We start from the raw sequence: 21,446 nt of genomic DNA, 5'->3' as shown, positions 1-21,446 counted from the left end.
TAAAGATTACTGAATACAATAATTAAGATATCGATATTTCAATTAAAGAGTCATCGAAAACCAAGGAGTATTGATACTTTTCCACAGTCTTGATCCACAAGTGTACATACACCAAAGAGTGGGTTCAATCAAGCGGTTGAAGGTAAGTTTTGTTAACGAATGCCAAGCAACAGGGGTGGCTTGCCAACTACTTGCAACCATTTAACGTGACCGTGATGCGTTTAAGCCCCTGAGTTAAAATGCAACGGCCACATTTTTAACGTAAGTTAGTTTGTGATATGCTGAGATGATTTATATAATTCCTATCGACGATACTTAATTTCAATTATTTAACCAAGTAACTTAATTGTTACTGTTTTAAATTGAAATTTCTGAGAATTCATTTCAATTTTAGTTAATACTGAGTACACGCAATGAATATTTAGTTCCTTACAGACTGATATCAAAGAAAGCAAGGAGCGGTTGAACCAAAAACGTGGCATCAATCCATGAAGCCATTAACTATTGGCCTGAAATTTTACCAGGCAGCTATATTCAAGGCTTAATCATTTTGATATTCAATTATTTACAACTTACATTTTTGAAAGAAAAAGGTCTATCATTAACAGCATAGTTTCTAACCATTTCTTCATATCTTAATGGATTAAACCATGGGCCAAACAATAAACTAGCTGGACATAGACAATAGGATAACCAAAGTAATCCACGATATAATGGTGTCCACAGTAGTATGCAGCAAGGCTCTTTATTGACCGTTTTATAAAAATTTTTATTTTCCATAGAAAAAGATATACATTTCATAATAATTATCATTATACTGCCTAGAAACCAAAAAGTCACAAGAAAGTAGTATAAGAAATTAATAGTTAATTAATAAGAGACACATATGAAGTATCATTAGTTCTGAATGCAACGATAGATTAAGTTACATGATGTTTTTAAATACAATGTTTAGTAAAAAAGGAATTATTCATATTCAAACTAAAATTAACATCACATTGAATAATCTTCACAAATCTCCATATTAATGATGAATATGGACCTATTTTTGATCAATGACGAGGTAGATTCGTGAAATTCTGGTGATAAGCTGTGACCGATAAAATTCCAAAAAATGCTGCGAATGTATGATGACGGGCTAGCTATGCTGAGAATTGATTGAAGTTGGAAGCATAGAAGTTATTAAATTCAAACTAAGTGGCTAATTGTTGATATGTAAACAGTGAAACCTGATGGTTCGTGATTTTATCCTGAGTGCATCATGAGTGCACCGTTTACGGTAAAACAACCATTCAATGAACTCTTGTTTTCAATAAATCTCTGATATTAGTTTATAATGAAAATGAACTTGATACTTTGAAAAAGTATGATAAAAGAATGGAAATACATTCAATATTTTATAGAAATGAGTCCAAAATCAAATATAACATAACATCTGACTAGTTCAAACAATCAAATCTTAAAACAATATATTAGGAAGAAATTGGCCTGGATAAATGAACGATGAATGAATACATAAATACGATCAAAAGCTTCAGTTAGATTGATATCATGAATGGGTCAATGTTAGAGCACTACTGAAAACATACGGGCACTGGACGGCCGTTCCGTCTCATTATGAGACTCCTCAGCAGTGCATATCCATGATCCTGTGTGCAGGACTCGAACCGAGGACCACCGGTCTCGCGAGCAAACGCTTAACCTGTAGACCACTGAGCCGGCATCCGACGGTGTTATATAGGAATGTCAAGAATAAAAAAATATACATGAGATCAAGTCAAACAATGACCATATAACAGGAAAATTTAAAGAGACATGTTTGTAGTACTTTTACTTTACAGAAATGGAAGGAAACGATCTTCTGTATGCATTCTGAAATAAAATTGCTGTCATCATGTAGTTCCATCAAAATCACTTACCAAAAACTTAAAAATAACTAATCATACAGTGTGTGTTAGAAAATTTTGAAAAAAATCAACGCGAGTATGACTAAAGTTTCGAAAATTCATAATGTTCATAAAGTAATATAATCACTTGATTCAACTTTATGCCGATCAAAAAGAAGGGACGGCTAAAGAAGACAAACGAAACATAATTTACTGGATAAATTACATCAACAAAGGGAAGGGCTACATTGAACAGGGTGCGCACACCTACCTTTCAGCTTATTAAAAACAACTATGTAAATGTAAGTAAACAACTAGGGGCAGGTCCGACACTCAGGTCTGTTTACAGTCAAAAATACGCCAAAATAAATTCAATCCGGCATTCAGTGAGGATGAGGTCAATTTTAACCGAAGACTTAGAGGTTAACCTATCAAGATCATCGTCAAGAGGAATACAAACGTGTATGTACATAACAAGTTTTTCAGAGGTTGAACAATAAATAATAGAGTCATAAAAAAAAAATGATCTGGTACTACTTATGGAATAGTTCTACAAAGTTCATTTTAGTGTAAAACAGTAACTGATGATGTTGACCAGATTAACAACAAAAGATTTACAGTTAAATAATCCAGCCCATAGAATATAATGCAATCAACAAGATCCTATGAACATCTGATCAAGCATTAATTAATAATAAAAGCAGTAACAGAATTCATTAAATCAACATGAAATTAAATAACATACCACGAATTTGATGCCATTTAACAGGATTTTTGTAGAACTCGCTAGATAAGAAAAATATATAAACGTGGTTAAGAAGACGGGCGGGAGGAGATAAATAATAAAACCAAATGATCGAAGAGAAATTGATAGTGTAACAGGTGTTATATGTGTTACATATTCCCCTGTCTTTATTACTAATTATTATTATTATTGATTAATTGTTCTTTGTTGTTGGATTGTGTCGGGTTTCGATGTGGAAATATATTGACGTTCTAGTCAGGCTAATCACGTGTTCTTGATCTCAGTTGTGTTGAAGTCCTGTAGAATAAACACTAGGAGGGAATCTAGTGTAGATATTCGTCTAAGGTAAATTAACGTCCCACATAAGTGTAAAGTAAAAGGACCGTTATAACAAAGAAACCCTACCGTTATAACAGTTTTATTAAAACAAAATTTCTAAGAAACGAAAGTCAAAATACATTTAAATGTAGTCTATACTCTTGATAATGTCATTAATTTTATTCTTAACTGAAAGACACGAGGTTTACAATACTTGAGGTACAATTAACTTGACGTTAAGTGGCTGAAGGTAGTTAATAAGAAATCCAGTGGAACTAGATTTCACTCTATTTGGTCTCTGAAATTCTGGAGAAACTGATGCACTCCCCTATAGAAAATAATCTCAAATCAATCAGTCACTCAATCCAAGACATTACCCCGAGTTATTTGAGCTTTGGATGATATCTCATAATACTTAAATATTCATATCGATCGATCATTATTGAGTAGTAACTAATGTCATGCTTGTCTGTTTCCTAGTGCTGGTTGACTTTAGTCTATCAAGTTACATAGTGGCCCTTTAATGTAGGTAACTCGATAACGCATGCATAGTATTGACATTAAGTAGTTGAATGGAATCAACAGGAAACCTTAAACTTAGGTTTCATACTGGCTAGCATTCTTTAGCAATAACTACTGTTGACATTTAATATAAAACAGTAGATGAATTATGTGATAACGTAAGTAATAATTTCACATTACATAAAACATAACACACCGGTCTGAGGTAAAGGTATGTAACAAACATATACAGATGTAAGTGCGTTGAGACATTTAAGATATAAAATCTTTTCCTTTATGAGCTGATATCAGTTGATGAATCTTTGATAACCAAAAGGGACCCAATATCTCCAGACTCTTCACCAGTGAGCAAATAAAATCATATTAAGAATCGGAGCAACAGGTGTATTTAGGTCTTATAGAAAGTGTGATATCATATGCCCTATGGAGTGATACTGGAAACTGACTACAGTCAATAATGTAAGTATTAATTGATGTAAAGATATTTGATTCGATCGTGTGATACATTCTAGGTGAACAATATTGCAGACTCTCAAAGAGCGATTGAACAGTCCCCAAATATTGTACATAGTTTAAGGTAATTATGTGGGGACGGGTCCTGCTGAATTCACGGAAGCTCTGAAAAAGCCGGAGACATTCCATTCAATACTCGTTTGGAAGAACATCCCAGAATCTCAGAGTGTAGCTTCCCAATTGGACAAATGCTTAACACTACTGCCTGTGGATCGGATGATTGTAATGATGATTTTGTTTTTACTTAAAACTATAAATAACCAAGTGTTTTGTATCATGTTTGATACCGGTTGGATAAAGATTCCTTTTCATTAGTCTTCTGTCTTCTTACTTGAGACTCGGAGGGTTCAGGCGTTCGAGTGCTCAAGTTGAACGTGGTATAACAAAAACTCAAGTCTAGATATAACAAATTCTTTCGCTTATATTATTTTGTGATGAAAACTACTTTAAATTATAATCATGATTTAGTATCAAAATACTTTAAATTCTTTATCTATGGACCGCAAATATAATTTAATCCCAAGAGACTACGGAATAACTAGTGCTAAATTAATTCACAAGTAGAATTCAATATCTGCTACATTTACTGATAAGAGATATAATAAACCAAATCGAGGTGGTTAAAATTTGAAAATTGAAGAATTGAACTTATCAGCTGTTTATTTGAGGGTTTTAAATATTAACAAATTTAAGTGTTTGAAGCGTTTAAATTAGTTCATCAGAACTTATATAAATTGCCATATTTAGCAGGAACAATTAAATAGCTTGAAACTTATCCATAAGTACTTAAATGCCAAGATGTTTTCAGAATAACAAGATCATGCTCTTGTCACGAGACCTGAAGATCCCCGATGGGGTCTCAGATGCCCACTGGTGAGGAGTCCCATACAAGGATGAAATAGATGTCCAGTTTCTTCCTGATATTTGAATGGTTGCTTGAACATGGTCAATCTACGATGTAAACTACAAAATTTGGGAGTGTAAACAAATCTTTTTTACAAATTACTAGCCTTTCGAAAAAGCATCAGTGATAATGAATCCAATATTGGAAAAAATCTAGTCACAAACTACAAAGATACACAAACGCAATAATTAAACGTAGTATATGAATTATTATAAGAATAGAGGAATAAAGAAGCTACAATTTTAATCAATTACCAGTATAATTGAACAGATGAACAAATTCCAATTGTTACAAATAATTCCCAATTAGTATATTCCCCATGTGAATTAGAAATATCAGAGTTAATATTTATGGTAAATAATAGTGTTAAGGTTATTATAAGGCCAATAACAATCCACCACAGGTCATATGAAGCATAATATAGAACTAACAAACCTAATCAAAGGAAATAAAATAAAATTCTTATGTTAACTCTGACATTATTCAACATTTTATCACCAAAAGCGAGATAAATCTAAATAATGAAATGAGAAGACGAAGTTTATCAGAACTATGTACATGATTGCATCATATCTCTCTGTGTTTACCAAATTACATGTGCGTTTGTGTGTGGATACGTATGTTTTCAAAGAAGTAAATGCGATCTGTAAGTTACAGGCTATTAAACATGTACTGAAATGATAAGAAAAACAAATGAAGTCACATGAATTAATAAGAGGAAATGACAAACACCCTCTTCTATTCATTGTCAAACACATAGTTGAAACAGATTATCCAATTGATCTTAATTCAACTTTTTCGATTTTGTATATCAGTTACTTAAGGAGAATATTCAGGTTTCATGAAACCTTAGGCAAACGAAAGTCCAGGTTAGCCCCTTGTTTGTATAAAAATAATCTGTACATACACTAAATCTACCCTGATAGCATTGTTTTAATACATAGAGTAGGATAGTTTACACTATTTTCCCTTATTATTTACGTTTTATGCTGCAATTTGTCTAGTATATTTATCTCTCATGAATAAATGTATTGCAAAATTAATATGTAATCAAATTGTTTGACAGACAACGCGATAATAATGTCATACGGTTTTGTCAAATTTCGTCTTCTCATTGGATCATTGAAATTGGTCAAAAGGACTACTAACAATATCTTTTGGAAATTATCAACAGTTTTAAGAGTAAATATTATTTATTATTAACAAATTAGTTATAAGTAGTTTATTTGTAATGTAATTCATTTATAATTTAAATGTCCATTAAACACCAGTTATAGCTTCGTACGATTTAATATGTTGATTGTCTTGACTGTAGAAAGTGGAGTCGGGTTTCAATTCGTAACTTAATAGTTGTACTTTCTTTATTATTAGGCTGCCGCTCAAATATGAAGTATACAAGTTATGTATCATTGTCTAATAATATGATTGAATGATTTATGGAATTTCCTCAAAAAAGGAACGGCACAGTGATGAATATAAAATAAGAAGAGTTTTGTTTTAAAATAAAATTAAACTCACTCTTGGAAAATTGTAACCGATAGCTCTACTTACAATTGATAATTAAACTGATTAAAATAAGCAAAAACTGACAGAAAATCTGTAGGACAGAGTGATTCTAACAAATGACCTCCAATTTATTAACCCTTGAGTCAACTAGTTGAACTGTAATATCTAAATGCTTTGTAAGCTCTGATCATACTCCGATCGTTAACTTTTAGAGTAGTTCACAGTTTTTTTTTAAAGTTTCAACTCGGACAAAAACCAGGAGATTTAGGTAAATTTACTTAGTAATTTTCATCATTCAATACAAACCTCAGTTAGTGTAGGTTGCTGGAAATTTCTGAACTTGGAACAGACGACTGTGTCATAAAATATACCATATACTGTATTTTTCGCTTAGTTGAGCACTGTTTTAAACTAATATATAATAACATGGATAAATGATATAATACATGACAGGATGTAAAACAGTAAATAACTCTAAGATTATTTAAGGTATGTAACGTTTGAATGTAAGCCATCAATAAGATAGATAAAAGAGGTACTTACCAAGACAAATAGAAAATATATGGAGGATTATTGCGACAAATGTGCGGCTAATTTTCCCTATTTAAAAGGAACACAATTGTAATGTACGAAAAATACAAAGTTATCAACAATGACAGTCAAAGTATAGTTGGGGTTCGCGTGATAACTGCGATCATTGGTTGAAAAAGTTGGGCGAAATGGCTCAAAAGTGGTAGTAATAATAATAAGATATTACACTATCATTTTTATTCGTTTTTGTCAACATTATAAGTAAATAACAATCTTAGTTAAGTTTATTGTTATATCTTTTGTCTGATTCCGCTTATTGTGACTTTCGATTACATTCTTAATACTTATTTTAACTTCACTAATTAAATTATGGCAAAATTTGGTTCTGATCATATAACTTTTGATAACGTTAAACAGCTTAAAACTGGATGAAAAACCTTAAAATTTATTCATTTTACTCCATAGATCGTGTTATTTGTGCTCCGTTCAGGTTTTTTTTAAATGACCAGATTGTAAGAAATCATTGAAAAAAAACACATTTTCTTTATGTTAATTATAATAATACATACTGATTCATTAGGCTTGTGGTGTCGGTTGCTACGTTAAGCCCACACAGTTTATTCTAGCTTTCATACAGACCAGTTTATTCATTCTTTTTGAGTCACATTTTGACCTTGTTAATTATTCGCTTATCAATCCTAACTGCTTTTAGGTAAGTGTGTGTGCATTTCTTATCGTACTCATCATATGTCTGTAACTTATTTTTGTTTGACTATAAATATCGATTCACTCTTGATTAAATCGATTTGGCTTGATCGCTTTCTCCACCGAACATCATTCCGTTTTGCTTCTCTTTCCGACCAACGATTGTACAAAATGTACGTACTCAAAATCCATTTTCGTACTGGACTTAATTAGTTCCGTTATCCACTAATGCGATTTAAGTCGATGATTATATATGAGGATTGGTGACATGTATAATCGATAACGATAATCACAAAATCAAAATGGAGTCAGATCTCAGGACACTGAAAGCCGAATCTGCATAATTATTATAAATAAATATATGAATCACACATACCATTTGAAGGGAAACATCTGTTCAGTAAAAATTGCACAACACGCCATATAAGACATGAAACAAGTATCAAAATCAGTAACCAGTAGGCTTGTTTCAAAACTGGTATGGAGCATGATAATATTTCTGATGATATAGACTTCATGGATAATGCATTCTCGAATGAAACATCTTCAAAATCACCATCATCCTCTTCAACAGTTTCTAGATCATCTAAATAATTTCCCGACAGATCACTATCTCCATTTTCTTCGTCCACCTCCTCAAATAGTTCTTCTTCATCTTCATCCATATACCAAGATTCTTCTTGTTCATCCATCTTTTTCGAACTAATGAAATAAAACTTGGACAAAAATCCCTTGGATTATTCAACACTCACAACTAAAAATCAGGGATATGAGAATCTGTCGATCTTCGACGAATTTGTTAATCTGAAAAGTGATAAGAAAGTATTTTCATTTGATCAAAAGGACTCAAAACCTAGGGAATGAAGGAAAATGTGTATAAACTATTTAAAGACAAAAGAAAATTTATTAATTTCATAACATAATTCATAGTTTGAGTGAAATAACATTAAATGATAGTTAGAAAAGGATTCGCAAGACAGCTTTTCCAACAGATTGACATCCGTCGGGATACCATTGGAAACTAGGAAGCGCCTGACAAACGTAATGTTTTAGATTGAGACTATCATAATCGACAGGTCATACGCACAAGCCTAACAGAGACCAACTAAGACCTTCAGACGTTTCAACGAGTGAGTAACCAATCAGATAGGTTCCAAGATTTACATTTGCAACTAAAATCGATTCATTTTAAGCAGAGTAAGATGGTGGCCATCATTGGAATCCAGGACATGCATTTCATACTGTTTGGGACTTAATTGGTTATATTCTATTAGCCTTCCGGAAATTATAAAACATGAGGGTGAGAGTAGCCACTTAAATAGCTTGATACATACATTAACTAACTAGATTAATCGGAATTAACTGACTTGTACATAAACTCAATCAGCTACACAACACTTAAAGTATAACATCAGTTGCATGTCTTCTCAGTATTTTAAAAACTGATCTCTCTTCATGTTATGTAAGCTATATTTTTTGCCGGATGGTTACAAATTTTTTGTACTTGGTTGCAGCTGAATAATAAAGTAATATATTTAATGTGACAAAAATTTACAACCAGAAATATCAACCAGCCATAATCGACGTAGGACCTGGTTTAAACGTATATCGACCGAAGCTGCCATACTATAAGAGCACAAATAGAAAAAACAGAGTGAATAGCAAATTCTGAATAGTAGTAGTATACAAGATATTAAAGAAGAGTGCGTGTAGAGAATATAGAAACAAAGACTAAACACTAAAGGATAATACAGAATGAATCTGAGAAATTTTAATTAACTCATGTCGTCTCACTCAATGCTTTCGATCGTTGGTCATAATTGTCTCACGGACCACAACTAGGTCTGTAGTCAGTACCTCTTCATATGAGTCAAACCAATAGTCAATGACTTAATGAACTGACTCCGTTTGTTGATTTTCTTATTACTAGTTGTCATCTAGATAACATTGAAGTTCGGGATAAACAATGGTTGGACAAACATCACGCAATGCAAGTAATATAAAACCATGAATAATAAGATGTCCTAAATAAATGGGCAAATGAATGTTTGGGAAAGTAATTTTCCGCATATATATATATATCAGATAGTTCATCCAAGCTATCCAACAACAGATTTTTACTATAATGGACTTATACTTTCCAACAAGGATCAGTTCTGTAGTAATGTGATGATATCCTATCCTAGCATTCCTCAAAACAAAACATATACTCACCAGAACAGCAAGTCAGAATAGTTTTTAGGCAGGTACGCACAACATATATTTCACTAAACTAAATCGACAAAATTTCAGAATCTCATCAAACAAGTTACTATGTTTATTTAGAACCTCAACTCCACTCCAACCTCAGGACTATTCAATTGGTAGTCCTGACATATGTGAACAGTGTTTCCAATACATTTGTGATCGATCATTAACAGGTTATGAATAGGAAGTTTGTTATTGGTTTTTAATTTAGTTAGTCATCATAGGATGACATATTTTATAGACGATTGTAATTACCGCATATTGAAGTAGTGGTTCAGCATTCAGTCTTCAACTAGTAGATCCATTTCATCTACTTCGGTTTGGGTCACTACTGGCAAGCACAACCGCTAGCGTCCTTAAAATGTATGATTAAAAGCCGAATACATCAACAATAAATAAGTAATTTTTTATATATAGTTGAAATCATCAGTCAATTGAAGCTAGACCAACATGGAAAACTTGGAAGCACTGGACGGCCGTTTTGTCCTATTGTGGGATTCCTCAGCAGTGCGCATCCACGATAAATAAATAAGTAACATTGAACTACAATCATAATGCAATTGTAGATAGACATAATTTTCTAAATGTAAGTTTTTGAGACTATTCAACTAAATATTCTAAATACTTGAAACACAAACTAAAATATCATCCAAGAAGAGTAAAACAAATTAAAAGAAAAGGAAACTTTTATGAAAATATGTATTTTTTCTTTAATCATTCTCATTTACGAAAATATACTGAATAACAAAAACAAAGGTAAAAACAATCTGTTTTTATACATCATAATGATTTTGAAAATGTTGGATTACTAGAATGTGAAGACATATACTGAAGGGATAAGTAAATTACATTAGGTTGTATTTCATTAATGTTATTATTACAATTATTACGAGTACCTTCATTGGACGTAATTTCTTTTGATTGTACAGATAATTTTGAGTGTTCACCAACAATGGCTTGAGGATCTACAGCACTATCATCATTGTCATTATCATTCTTAATTTCATAATGTGTTATTATTTGAATTGTAAATTTTCTAGTAAACATTTCAATATTACTAACTGTAGCTAGAACAAGTATTTTTTTCAAACCATTTGCAATACGTAGTTTAGCCAATAATAGTGAATTGGAAAATGAATCTGTTGGTTTACAAATTGTAATAATATGACTACCATGATATAAAAGTGGATCACCTAAAAAGTAATGAAAGAATGTAAAAGAAAAACAAAGTAAAACTGTAAAGTAGAACATACTCTTTGAGTATAATAATAAAAGCCTATATAGATTGAAATAAGGAACTAGTGATTGTTTATTTCTCCTCAAGTTTTATTACATTTAATAAAGAATATAATATCATTCTTAAATTCAACAGTTTGACTTATACTCGTGATACATTTGCATGAGCACAATTTTGATATAAGTATATAATATTCACATTATTTCATAATGTACTAATCAATTAACGTGTAAATTACCGTCTTATTACCTGAGGATAAAACTTAGAAAAATAGTGAATATTCATGATAATTTGACTATGTTGATACAGTAAATAAAGGTTACAAAACTGTTTGAAACTAGATGGTGTTGGACAGTTGCTTTCGTATTTTTTTAGGACTATCATTTATTTGTGTACATCAACGACCCCACAAATGTGATCGAGTAAAGGGGCAATAATTCATACTTTTTAAAATAAATTTGGTGAAGTAGTGATAAAGTGTGCCATCTTCTGATATCAGAGGTGAGTTATCACCGTTATAAGTGGGCAAATAAATGAAAATAGAGAAACTTTGAAAATATCCTACCGTGAATAATTATGAATATTATTAGTATGTATTTATCAAACAACTCATTTGTGATATTGTCCTAACTTCAAGCGTCCATTTAACCTATACACGATTGTCATATTTTTCTCTGTTCAGAAATTATTGTCAAACTCCGTACTAAAAGGGTCCCAATTATGTACAGATTGTGATTTATTATTTATGACACCTGAAGGATGTATACAGTATGTATATAAGAATGCAGTCCTAAGTCTAATAATGATATAAAGTACTCGGATGTCCTTCTAATGTCCTAACTAAGAGATTAAGAAGTTCTCTGTGGCGAACTGATTGCTCATTTAATACACAGTAGTTCGATTAGCAAACTCACCATAATTATTAAAGACAAAAATAAAATTCATACTTATTACTGTTACGTTCGCTACTTAATTAACGAAGAATACGATAAATAACTAACGACACTCGGACGCATATCAGAAGACAGACGAAGCAGGAGAAGTGATTATTGGGAAAGAATCAAAAATGTACAGAAAAATATGGATATTTATAGTTATTAGCGTTGGCTATGACATCTTTAAAATGCAGCCGACTCGCAAGAAGGTAAATTAGACTAATGTCCAATCATAGCATGCGACGTTGATTTTCTAGAAAACTCCATCAGGTTCTGATTGGGTGGGAACACTTCAAATGCTTTAGAGCCTCTGGAGGCTCCATCGTGCTTCTCGTAAACTGTCCTAACAACTACTACACCGCAAATATAAGTTATTTTACAATTTTCATATTCAAACGCTTTGAAATCCACTTTGAAACTAATTACTAGAGTTCAAAATAACTCAGAAAGATGAGATATAGTGATGAATGCTACCTTTGAAGCTACCTATTGCCTAAAGACAGATGAATATTCACTTCATTTGTGATTTATTTCATTCCATTTATATAATTAAAGTAAATTTGACTATTTATTTATAAAAACAAGGACAACATCTATATTGTTATCAGTAAGAATCAAGAAAATACATTTACATTTCGTGTAATTGTAATCTCCATTATACTGTAGTGAACGAGAACACAAGTGGGGACAATCAAATGTATTCGAATACAAAACTACAGAATATCTTAGTAGAATTTGAGAACCATATAGTAAATACTTCATTTGCAAAATGTAAATCAATCGTCTCACACTTTATTGTTCCTTCATTTACACACCAAACATTCTTTGTTCTTGGTCTCTTTCTTTCGATCTTCTTAACTGTCTGCCGCCAGGCATTTTATTATTATTATTATTTGCTTTATTCAATATTATATTATTTGGTACAAAATCGAATTCTCAGCATAAAGTATTTCAACATGCTTACGTTTCTTATTTCTTCGTTGCTCCTGATGATAAACATTCAGTGATCGCTAGTTGGATGTCAGCAGTTCAGTCAATCGACATATGAATAATGTATATTCTTTTTGCTGCATGTTCCCAGCAAACACGACATCTCTGATTAGGCCTCTTGTAACCTTTACAGCGAAAGGTTGTACAGTTTTCAGAAACGCACCGGAATAGGTTGTGTGTTTAATAGCCATAATGATGTATTAAAACAAACAATATTAGATAACTTGTTGAAATATATAGATGACGGGAAACAGGTAGCCCAGATGTTTAAGCAGGCCGCCTACTTTCTATTGATGATACATACCATTTATATCTAATGACATCAGTAGCACATACCACAATCGCGTAATATTACATTATTTTATGCAAATGAAAACTATACGGAAGTGAATACAACAAGTACGGCAGATAACCCACCAGTGAAAAGTTATGAAATCGAACTTATGAAAAAATTAAAAATTAGTACACTATTACATCATATTTTTACAGCATGAAAAAAATAAACTGAAGATATTTCATACTATCAATAACTAGAATTTATTACTCACCTTGATAAACCAGGAAATCACCACCCATTTTCATAGTGGATGTACTAATATAATAACCTTTATTCCATAAATCCATATAAATCAAACAAGATTGTAAACGTTGAATATACATATCTTGTGAACTACTAATGTTATTTTGATTATCAGTATGCTGATTAGAAAAATTTGTTGCTTTACATTTCTCTTGAATCAATTGAATGAGCCAAATGACAACTAAAAAAAGTAAAATCAATGCTATATATAACAGCTGAAAGGGATCTATGGAGAATTATTTGATTTACGAGCTGTATTAGTAACAGACTGATTTTAGTCCACTAATCCCTGGTTCTCAACTGTACTCGACATAACATTATTCTGTGAATATATATATATATATTCGATATCGTAAAACCCAGCTTCATAGTCAGAGACGTGAATGACCTTTTACAGTATTGAGATGTACTCTTAATTGATTGGTAGAATCCGTCAGGAAGCATCAGCTCCTCCAAGATTACAGGCTCCCCTTGCTGACAAGTGCTAAATAGCACGAAACTTAGGTCCAGGGTCTACTGTCGATTACCTCCAAGCACCAGCTTACATTTCAACATAGTGCACGTAATGTCCAGTCATTTAGATTGGTAGCCACATTGCAAGTCGATCGATAAGATTTGATCAGCACTAAAGAAGGAATTGACATACATGACATTGGTAATCAACTATAAAAACATCATTATCGTCTACCTTAATCAGATGTCAGCTTTCTCATGAGTTATTCTACAGGCGCTAAACCAATCATGAGAATAAAACAGTAGTGAACAAATGACGAATACAAATAATTAAGTAGAAAAATTTCATTTTAAAAACCTCCAGATTTTATTTAAAACAAAACTAGCTAGATTACGACATGCTTGATAGTGTAAAGAAGAATGAAGATAATTTTCATGTTATCATTTTATAAAAGTAGATTTGTAAACACGTTTAAAAAAGTTCTTTCGAATTCATGAAAATAAGAAATTAGGCCGAGATCGATGATGTTTTAGGATGAATATAGAATCTGGATTTTTTTAGCTAGTTTACACCAACTTTAGTTTGTTCAACAATTGACGAGAATTTCAGCTACTAATAGAAACTACCTGTCGTCAAATGCAGAAAATATTAAACATTTCCCTAGGTTACAACAACATAAACAGTGCGTAGTACCTTATCATTTAAATTCCTGACACTAAGAATTCGGTCACATTTGAAGACAGCTTTTATTATAAAGTTACTGATATTCGAAAATGAAGACTGAAGTTCCCACTAATAACTTAACGGAAACATGTTAACCAAAAAACTAAAAGATTAAGAATTCCCCCTGGATGAAGATAAAGGATGATCATAGTTAAAGTAAAGTCGGTCAGAACGAAACAGATATTTATCATTATCCAATATTAAATAATAGCCTCTCTCTTTGAAATACTTGATCTATGTGTCATTTTCATTTAAACCTTGTCAACTGAAATGAAATATAACAATAGTATAACTAGTAACTATCAAACATTAATGATAGAGAGTAAAGAACTTAAGTGTAATAACATCAATATTAAGATTGTTTAGACAAAGTGACTAACTTGAATAAGGTCCTTCAGAAAATACACTTTCCGGCAAACTAACAAACAAATATTCGTCAGGACGTCTCCATTCGATAGGTGTAGGACGTGGTAAGTGCTGTGGAATGTACGGTAAGTATTCCTGAATGTTTTTATTTGGTATCACAGACAATTTCGATGTTCCTTGATGTGTAGTAGAATGTACAGAAATTAGGTCATCCAAAGTGATAGGTGAATCAAATGGCTCAGAAACATCTTGATCACTGTCATAAATATTGCAATGATCATCGTCATTATCACCACTACTACAGCCAGTCATTAACATTTGTTTTTTCAATTGTTTCTGAAATAAACGTCGTTGACGGCGTCGTTTTCTAGACGATAACTGTGAAGCTACATATTTTGAGCAAATAAACAAAAGAGAAAGAAGATAACTAATTTTATACCATTTATGTATGACTGTTGATAAAACCTAGAAGTGAAAGTGTTTAACAGGGGTGTAATAATAAGGATTAAGTAAAAGAAGTATTGTAATGACAATAGACGAAAAAGTATCGGTAGGAGAGAAGGAATGAAAGAATAGCTCCATAGCTTACATCACGAACTGATATTAGTAAGACAACCATAGTATGAGGCTTTTCGGCAGTAAACATCCACGACCTCGCCACCAAAAATTGAAACCGAAACCCTCAGGTAACGCAGTGAGTCAGTGGTTCACAAGTTTAATTCTAATCAATTCACGACACTGTACAACCATTTTCCAAAGTCATTGGTAGGCAACTAACTACCTTACGTGGAGTCCCATACAAGGACGAAACGGCCATCCAGTGCTTTCAAGTTTTCCATGGTGGTCTAGCTTTAATCAACTCATGAATTCAACCATTGAATAAATATACATTTTAGTAAAATATTGCATTCCACAGAAAAACAAACTACTTAAATCCTATGAACAAGGAAATAAACAAAGGAAGTTTACACCAGAAACTAAATTTAGTTAATGATAAATTGTGAAACCATGGAAGTAGTTTTTCCCATATTATATTCACTTTGATGAAGTAATTACGTTTGTAGACCTTATTATGAACTCTGTTTAGAGTTCACAACCTACCAATATGTTAAAAAGTAGAAAATAATAACCGAAATACCATAATAGTTGTCACATTTCCTTAGTGTTAATTGTTTGGAGTAATGAGAGGAGAGTATGTACATTGCAAGTCATACATTAACCATACTATGAAGTGAGAAAATTGTCAAAAACTTTCACAGTTGAAGATATATACCTCATAAATACTGTTTGAAAAGCCTTTAAATTTTTGTCTTTCGAATAGTTACAAATGAGGTGTATATGTTAAAGTGAGATTCACAACGGTATAATGCATTTTGTATTTGGAATTCTTTTTTACGACAAAGTATATAGTATTGAACAAATCGATTATTACCATTGAACCATAGAAGGCTAAAGAAAGATAAGGAACTGTTTCGTTTTAGTATAAAGGTGCTTCACAATGCATACTCAAGATCGAGAGAGTAGTTGAATCCACGACTTCAGACCTCATAGCAAGAGCGTTAATGAAATTATAAAAAAAAGTTGTGATCCAGATTTGTAAATTCTCTGACTCAAATAAACCATTTTGTTTAGCGGATATCATCGACTGCTTTCGGTCATATACACCTGAAATACTTACAATTATATCAGTAAACAAAGTCTGATAACACATGATAATGTGAACTCTTTGATAAAAAAAAACAATAAAATTATATGTAGGTTGAAAGAAATAACCCTTTTTTTAACGAACGTACTTACATGAATTTAAATTATCTGTGTCACAGTTTTTCGAACACCCATCATCGTTGATTGTATTGACTGATGATGAATCACTGCGATTGAATAACTTGGATCTGGCTTGGCGTTCTTGACGTAACTTTAAACCATTCAACAACTGACCATAGTAACCAACTAATCTTAATCGTTTTTGAGTTTTAAATATATTAACCTATCATTGAGAAAAAAAGAATTTATAAAACTAGAAAATTAAAGATGAAACTAAGTTTTTCTTCAAACAACCTAGTAGGATTCTAACCAGAATAATGAAAACAGTAAGTGATATTTTCTAATGATTAATATAAAATTAAGTTCGTCTGACTGATTTAACAGAATGTTATCAAACTTGATTTAAAAGAAAGATCTATTTATGTAGTAAGGAGCATACATTTACTGGATAGCGATTTCATCTGTATTACCTTGCATATATGTGAAAGACTGATAATAGATCTAGAAGATGTAATCAGTTTAATTAGTATTTATTCAAAAGTGTTTTCGAAGCATTGCCTAGGTATGAAGGAACCATTGAGTAAGCTATACTAAATTTAGGTACACAGTACTCAGTAAATGTCGTATATCAGTTGATATAACTGTCCACTTTTATTGAATGAAATAATCAACATATTTATCACTCAGATTCAGCGACTTTCTACCCTAATATTTTACGCAGGCAAGTATAGGATTAGGTTAAAAGACGCCCCGGGGTGGTTAAATCAAATTACGTCATTAGTATATGAAATAATTCATGTTTGCATTGAACTGTATCAGGGTATAAAAAAATTCTATTTAATATAATTGCGATAATTGTAATCCATAGTTGAAAGCTATATGATGGAGTAAAGCCTTAAAGATATCTAATGTGTCTAATTTAAGTAATTACAACTAATCAAATAACAAAATATTCTATCATGTAAATCCTATTGAAACAACAAATAATTTGCATATTTTATAAACCTATGTTTATGTACCTACACATATCAATCAAAAATTACCATTTCTTCTGCATTCTTCATTAATGCATGATGATATGCTTCAATTGTTTCCTTTGATGGTTCAGCAACAGAAATTACTGGTCTACTACATAAAATACCATGAATAAAACCTTTTGATAATAATAAAACAACTTCTTCAAAACTTAATCGGACAGGTAATCGATCTGGTTTCTTTGATTGATTGGGATGACATGCTTTAAATAATTCCAATGGTAATGAAGCACGACCAATAATTCGATAATTACGACGTAACCAAATAACAGCTTTGTAGAGTAATAAAAGAAAAATAAAAATAACATAAATCGGTAGATAAACAATTTATCAAAAAGATAAATTAAACAAGTCAATAATTTTGTCGATAGCGCAGTATAAACAACAATTTCAATGCTCAAACCAAGCAATAAACAACGTAGTATTCATTAAAACTATGAGCAGAATAAATAACAATAATAGGATAGAAAAAAACAACAACAAATTGTAATGAAGTGATAGTACACCAATAAACAAGAAAAAAAAGAAGCATGAACTAAGCACTTTATACATAAATAGATTTTTTTTTCTTAGAAAAAAAGCACACTAGCAAACAAATAATTAAGCATTGGATAGTTAAAAAAAGGCTTAAGCCAAATACATTCTATGAAATAATGAACTTAAAATGTATATGTACGTATTTATGATTGCTACAAGGTAGTGCATTCTATTATGAAACAATAGTATGTATATTAATATCGGTGAAAACATTCTTAAAAAACATGAAGAATAGACAAAACTACACATAATTTCACTAAATACTGACTCGACTTTTATAAATATTAATATACATGGTTGGGTGAAGAATTTCTGCCAATTATATGACTATATGAAAATTTTAATAAGTAGAAAACTATTATATAAATAATCAATGAATACGAAGGATTTACCTTCAAAATCGGCAATTCTAACCCCAATGTCTAATCTACTATAATCTAGAATATGAATATTTATGTGTTATTTATTCATTGGATCAACGTAATCCCACCTTATTTTAGTAATAATAGAATTCTAGTAATTAGGTTAGAAATATTCAACCTATTTTCAAATTTAATCATTTTAAGAATAAGCTAACAATCGACTTTTTAAAAGTAATACACACTAACAAAAGAAGATAGTTAAGAGGAAAAAGTCGGTTGATAATCGTAAACCTATATCAAACAAATTCATTTTATTGTCCTAATACAAATGTATACATTAAATCTTCAGTCCCATATAGTATTGGTGATATATGATGGATCAAGTAGACTCTCAATTAATAAGAATATGATTTATATTAGTTAAACATTTACATCGTTAGTGTCTCTGGTCAAACTGTGAGACAACTGAAAAACATTGGTGCTATATAACCAATATATGTTACTAAATTACATTCTCATCTTTTATATACGTATTGAGTCGATTGTATCGATAATACATGAAAGCTGAAAATAGCACTATTTCATTTAATTAAACTAATCCAAGTAAATGATCAAATTATAAGCGTGGTGGATGAATAACTATTGTTGTTGAAAACAAGTCAGGTCACAAATTGAAACAAACGGTATCATAACATCAAATAAAAGGTACATCAGTCAGTTAATAAATTCGAAATATATTTTGTACATCATTGAAATTATTATTACAGTGATATAGTAAGGTGAACCGCTGAAACTTTTGTATCATCATTTTGCCAAATGTATATTTAATAGTTGAAAACATGAGTCAATTGAAGCAAGACCATCATGGAAAACTTGTAAGCACTGTACGGCCGTCTCGTTCTGTTGTGGGACTCCTCAGCATGCGCAACCACCACCTTGCCTCGCGAGATTCGAACCCAGCACCTACCAGTGTCGCGCCAGAGCACTTAACCAATAGACCATTGAGCCGGCATCCGATGGTGTTAATGTCTAACTTCAACCAATCCACAAAGTTGAGTAACCGTTAACCAATTGTCTTCAGTGAGTTTCTACCTCACAATAGACGTGGTTTGAACTCCACTGCTCACTGCTTCTCACTAGAACTCCAGGAATTATCTCTTGAAGTCAGTCACTAGTGACCATATCATTATAATCAGAAGGGGTTTTTGTGGAGATTTAGTATTTGCATAGTTGAAAACATGAGTCAATTGAAGCTAGACCACCAATGAAAACCTGGAAGCACTGGACGGCCGTTTCATCCTATTGTGAGATTCCTCAGTGTCAAAAATCATATTGTTCTGTTTATGCTTTAATTACACTAGTTAAGTATTTCAATAAAAATGCTTTTAGAAAATGTTTATAATTTATCATGAATCTGGTGATTAAGAAATTAAAGAAATACCACCATGGTGGTTTTCACATTTTCTTTATGATCATCTATCCTTTCGAGAAACGAAAGATGGTTATTAGAGAATTCATGCATCAAATGTATTTATCGATGGAAAAAGATGTGATGGGGGTATAAATTATGGATAAATATATAAACATGGTAGTAAATGAATGTTCAAAATATTTTAACACATACTTTTCGAATATTCACAAACATTCATAAAATGAAAATTTTGTTGCAGTATTGCATATTTTGTGCTGAGAATGCTTTACTGTAGTTGAACATTTGGAATAAAATAAAACGAGTACTATCATTAACATTATCATGAGCATAGATGTAGCTCAGGGTCATTTTAAAACATACAACAAACACTTACTGAAGTAGAAAATAGGTATTAAAGTTTTTTTTAAATCCTTTACAATGCGACTAACCTTCCGCAGTCCATACTAGGAATTCACCAAAAGGAGTCAAATTGACACATTCCATATAATGCGATTGTGAATCTGATTTAAATGGTGGATTCGACTGAGATAAGTTGTTTTCGTACTAAGAGAAAACAAATTAAATGACTTGTTGTTAATTGATTTGTTAAAACCTTACAAAATTCAGTCTAAGCAACTGAGTTATATTGAATTTTATTAGATATTATTTTTTATTATATACATATATATCCCTCAAAGAACTGTTAGAAACTAAAATGCACTTAACACAACTGTTACATTTTAGTTTGATACAGTGTACAACTGCTGCATATACCTAGAATCCAACACAAGATTCTAATCAGGATGTCTAAATCTCACAGCATAAATGTTGTTTACAATGGTTCCCTTTGTAAAGTTAAGTGAATTAGTGGATATAGTTCTTTCGTAACTGATAAGAGTCTCATTCTTGGTATTTTCGAGCAATACTGGATCTGCTTAATGAGTTGAAAATCCATTAGTGAGGGTGAGTTGACTATTTAATTTAACAAATTTGTAGAACCAATAGAAAAAAAGTTTTAGTCAGACTGACAAACAAGAACCTCGTATTTTTAGATTATATTCCCACTGAATTAGATCAATTCCCATAAACCGCACACCTACACAAGGTTAGTATATAAGGGACAACGATTGTTTACTGGATTACATTTAAACATTGATCTGATCAGGTGAAGAAATA

General features: G+C 31.5%; 1 protein-coding gene across 2 annotated transcripts in view; it reads right to left on the bottom strand.

Moving 5' to 3' along the window:
- Smp_133180.1 (putative zinc finger protein) overlaps positions 1-21,446 on the bottom strand; it is a gene marked incomplete at its 5' end in the record, with an annotated part of 57,778 nt that overhangs the window by 13,395 nt on the left and 22,937 nt on the right. The window contains 11 exon segments of one of the 2 annotated variants that reach the window (XM_018793437.1): positions 577-821; positions 2,632-2,672; positions 5,143-5,323; positions 6,938-6,994; positions 8,007-8,322; positions 10,727-11,070; positions 13,588-13,800; positions 15,177-15,548; positions 16,960-17,149; positions 17,970-18,232; positions 20,720-20,813. In XM_018793437.1, the coding sequence (XP_018647951.1) occupies positions 577-821; positions 2,632-2,672; positions 5,143-5,323; positions 6,938-6,994; positions 8,007-8,322; positions 10,727-11,070; positions 13,588-13,800; positions 15,177-15,548; positions 16,960-17,149; positions 17,970-18,232; positions 20,720-20,813 (2,316 nt within the window). 2 annotated transcript variants of the gene reach the window in all.

Source organism: Schistosoma mansoni, chromosome 1 (genome assembly GCF_000237925.1).
Source record: "Schistosoma mansoni strain Puerto Rico chromosome 1, complete genome".
Lineage (NCBI taxonomy): Eukaryota > Metazoa > Platyhelminthes > Trematoda > Strigeidida > Schistosomatidae > Schistosoma > Schistosoma mansoni.
The sequence above is the reverse complement of the archived record's forward strand: the minus strand, read 5'-3'. Positions and strand labels throughout refer to the sequence as shown.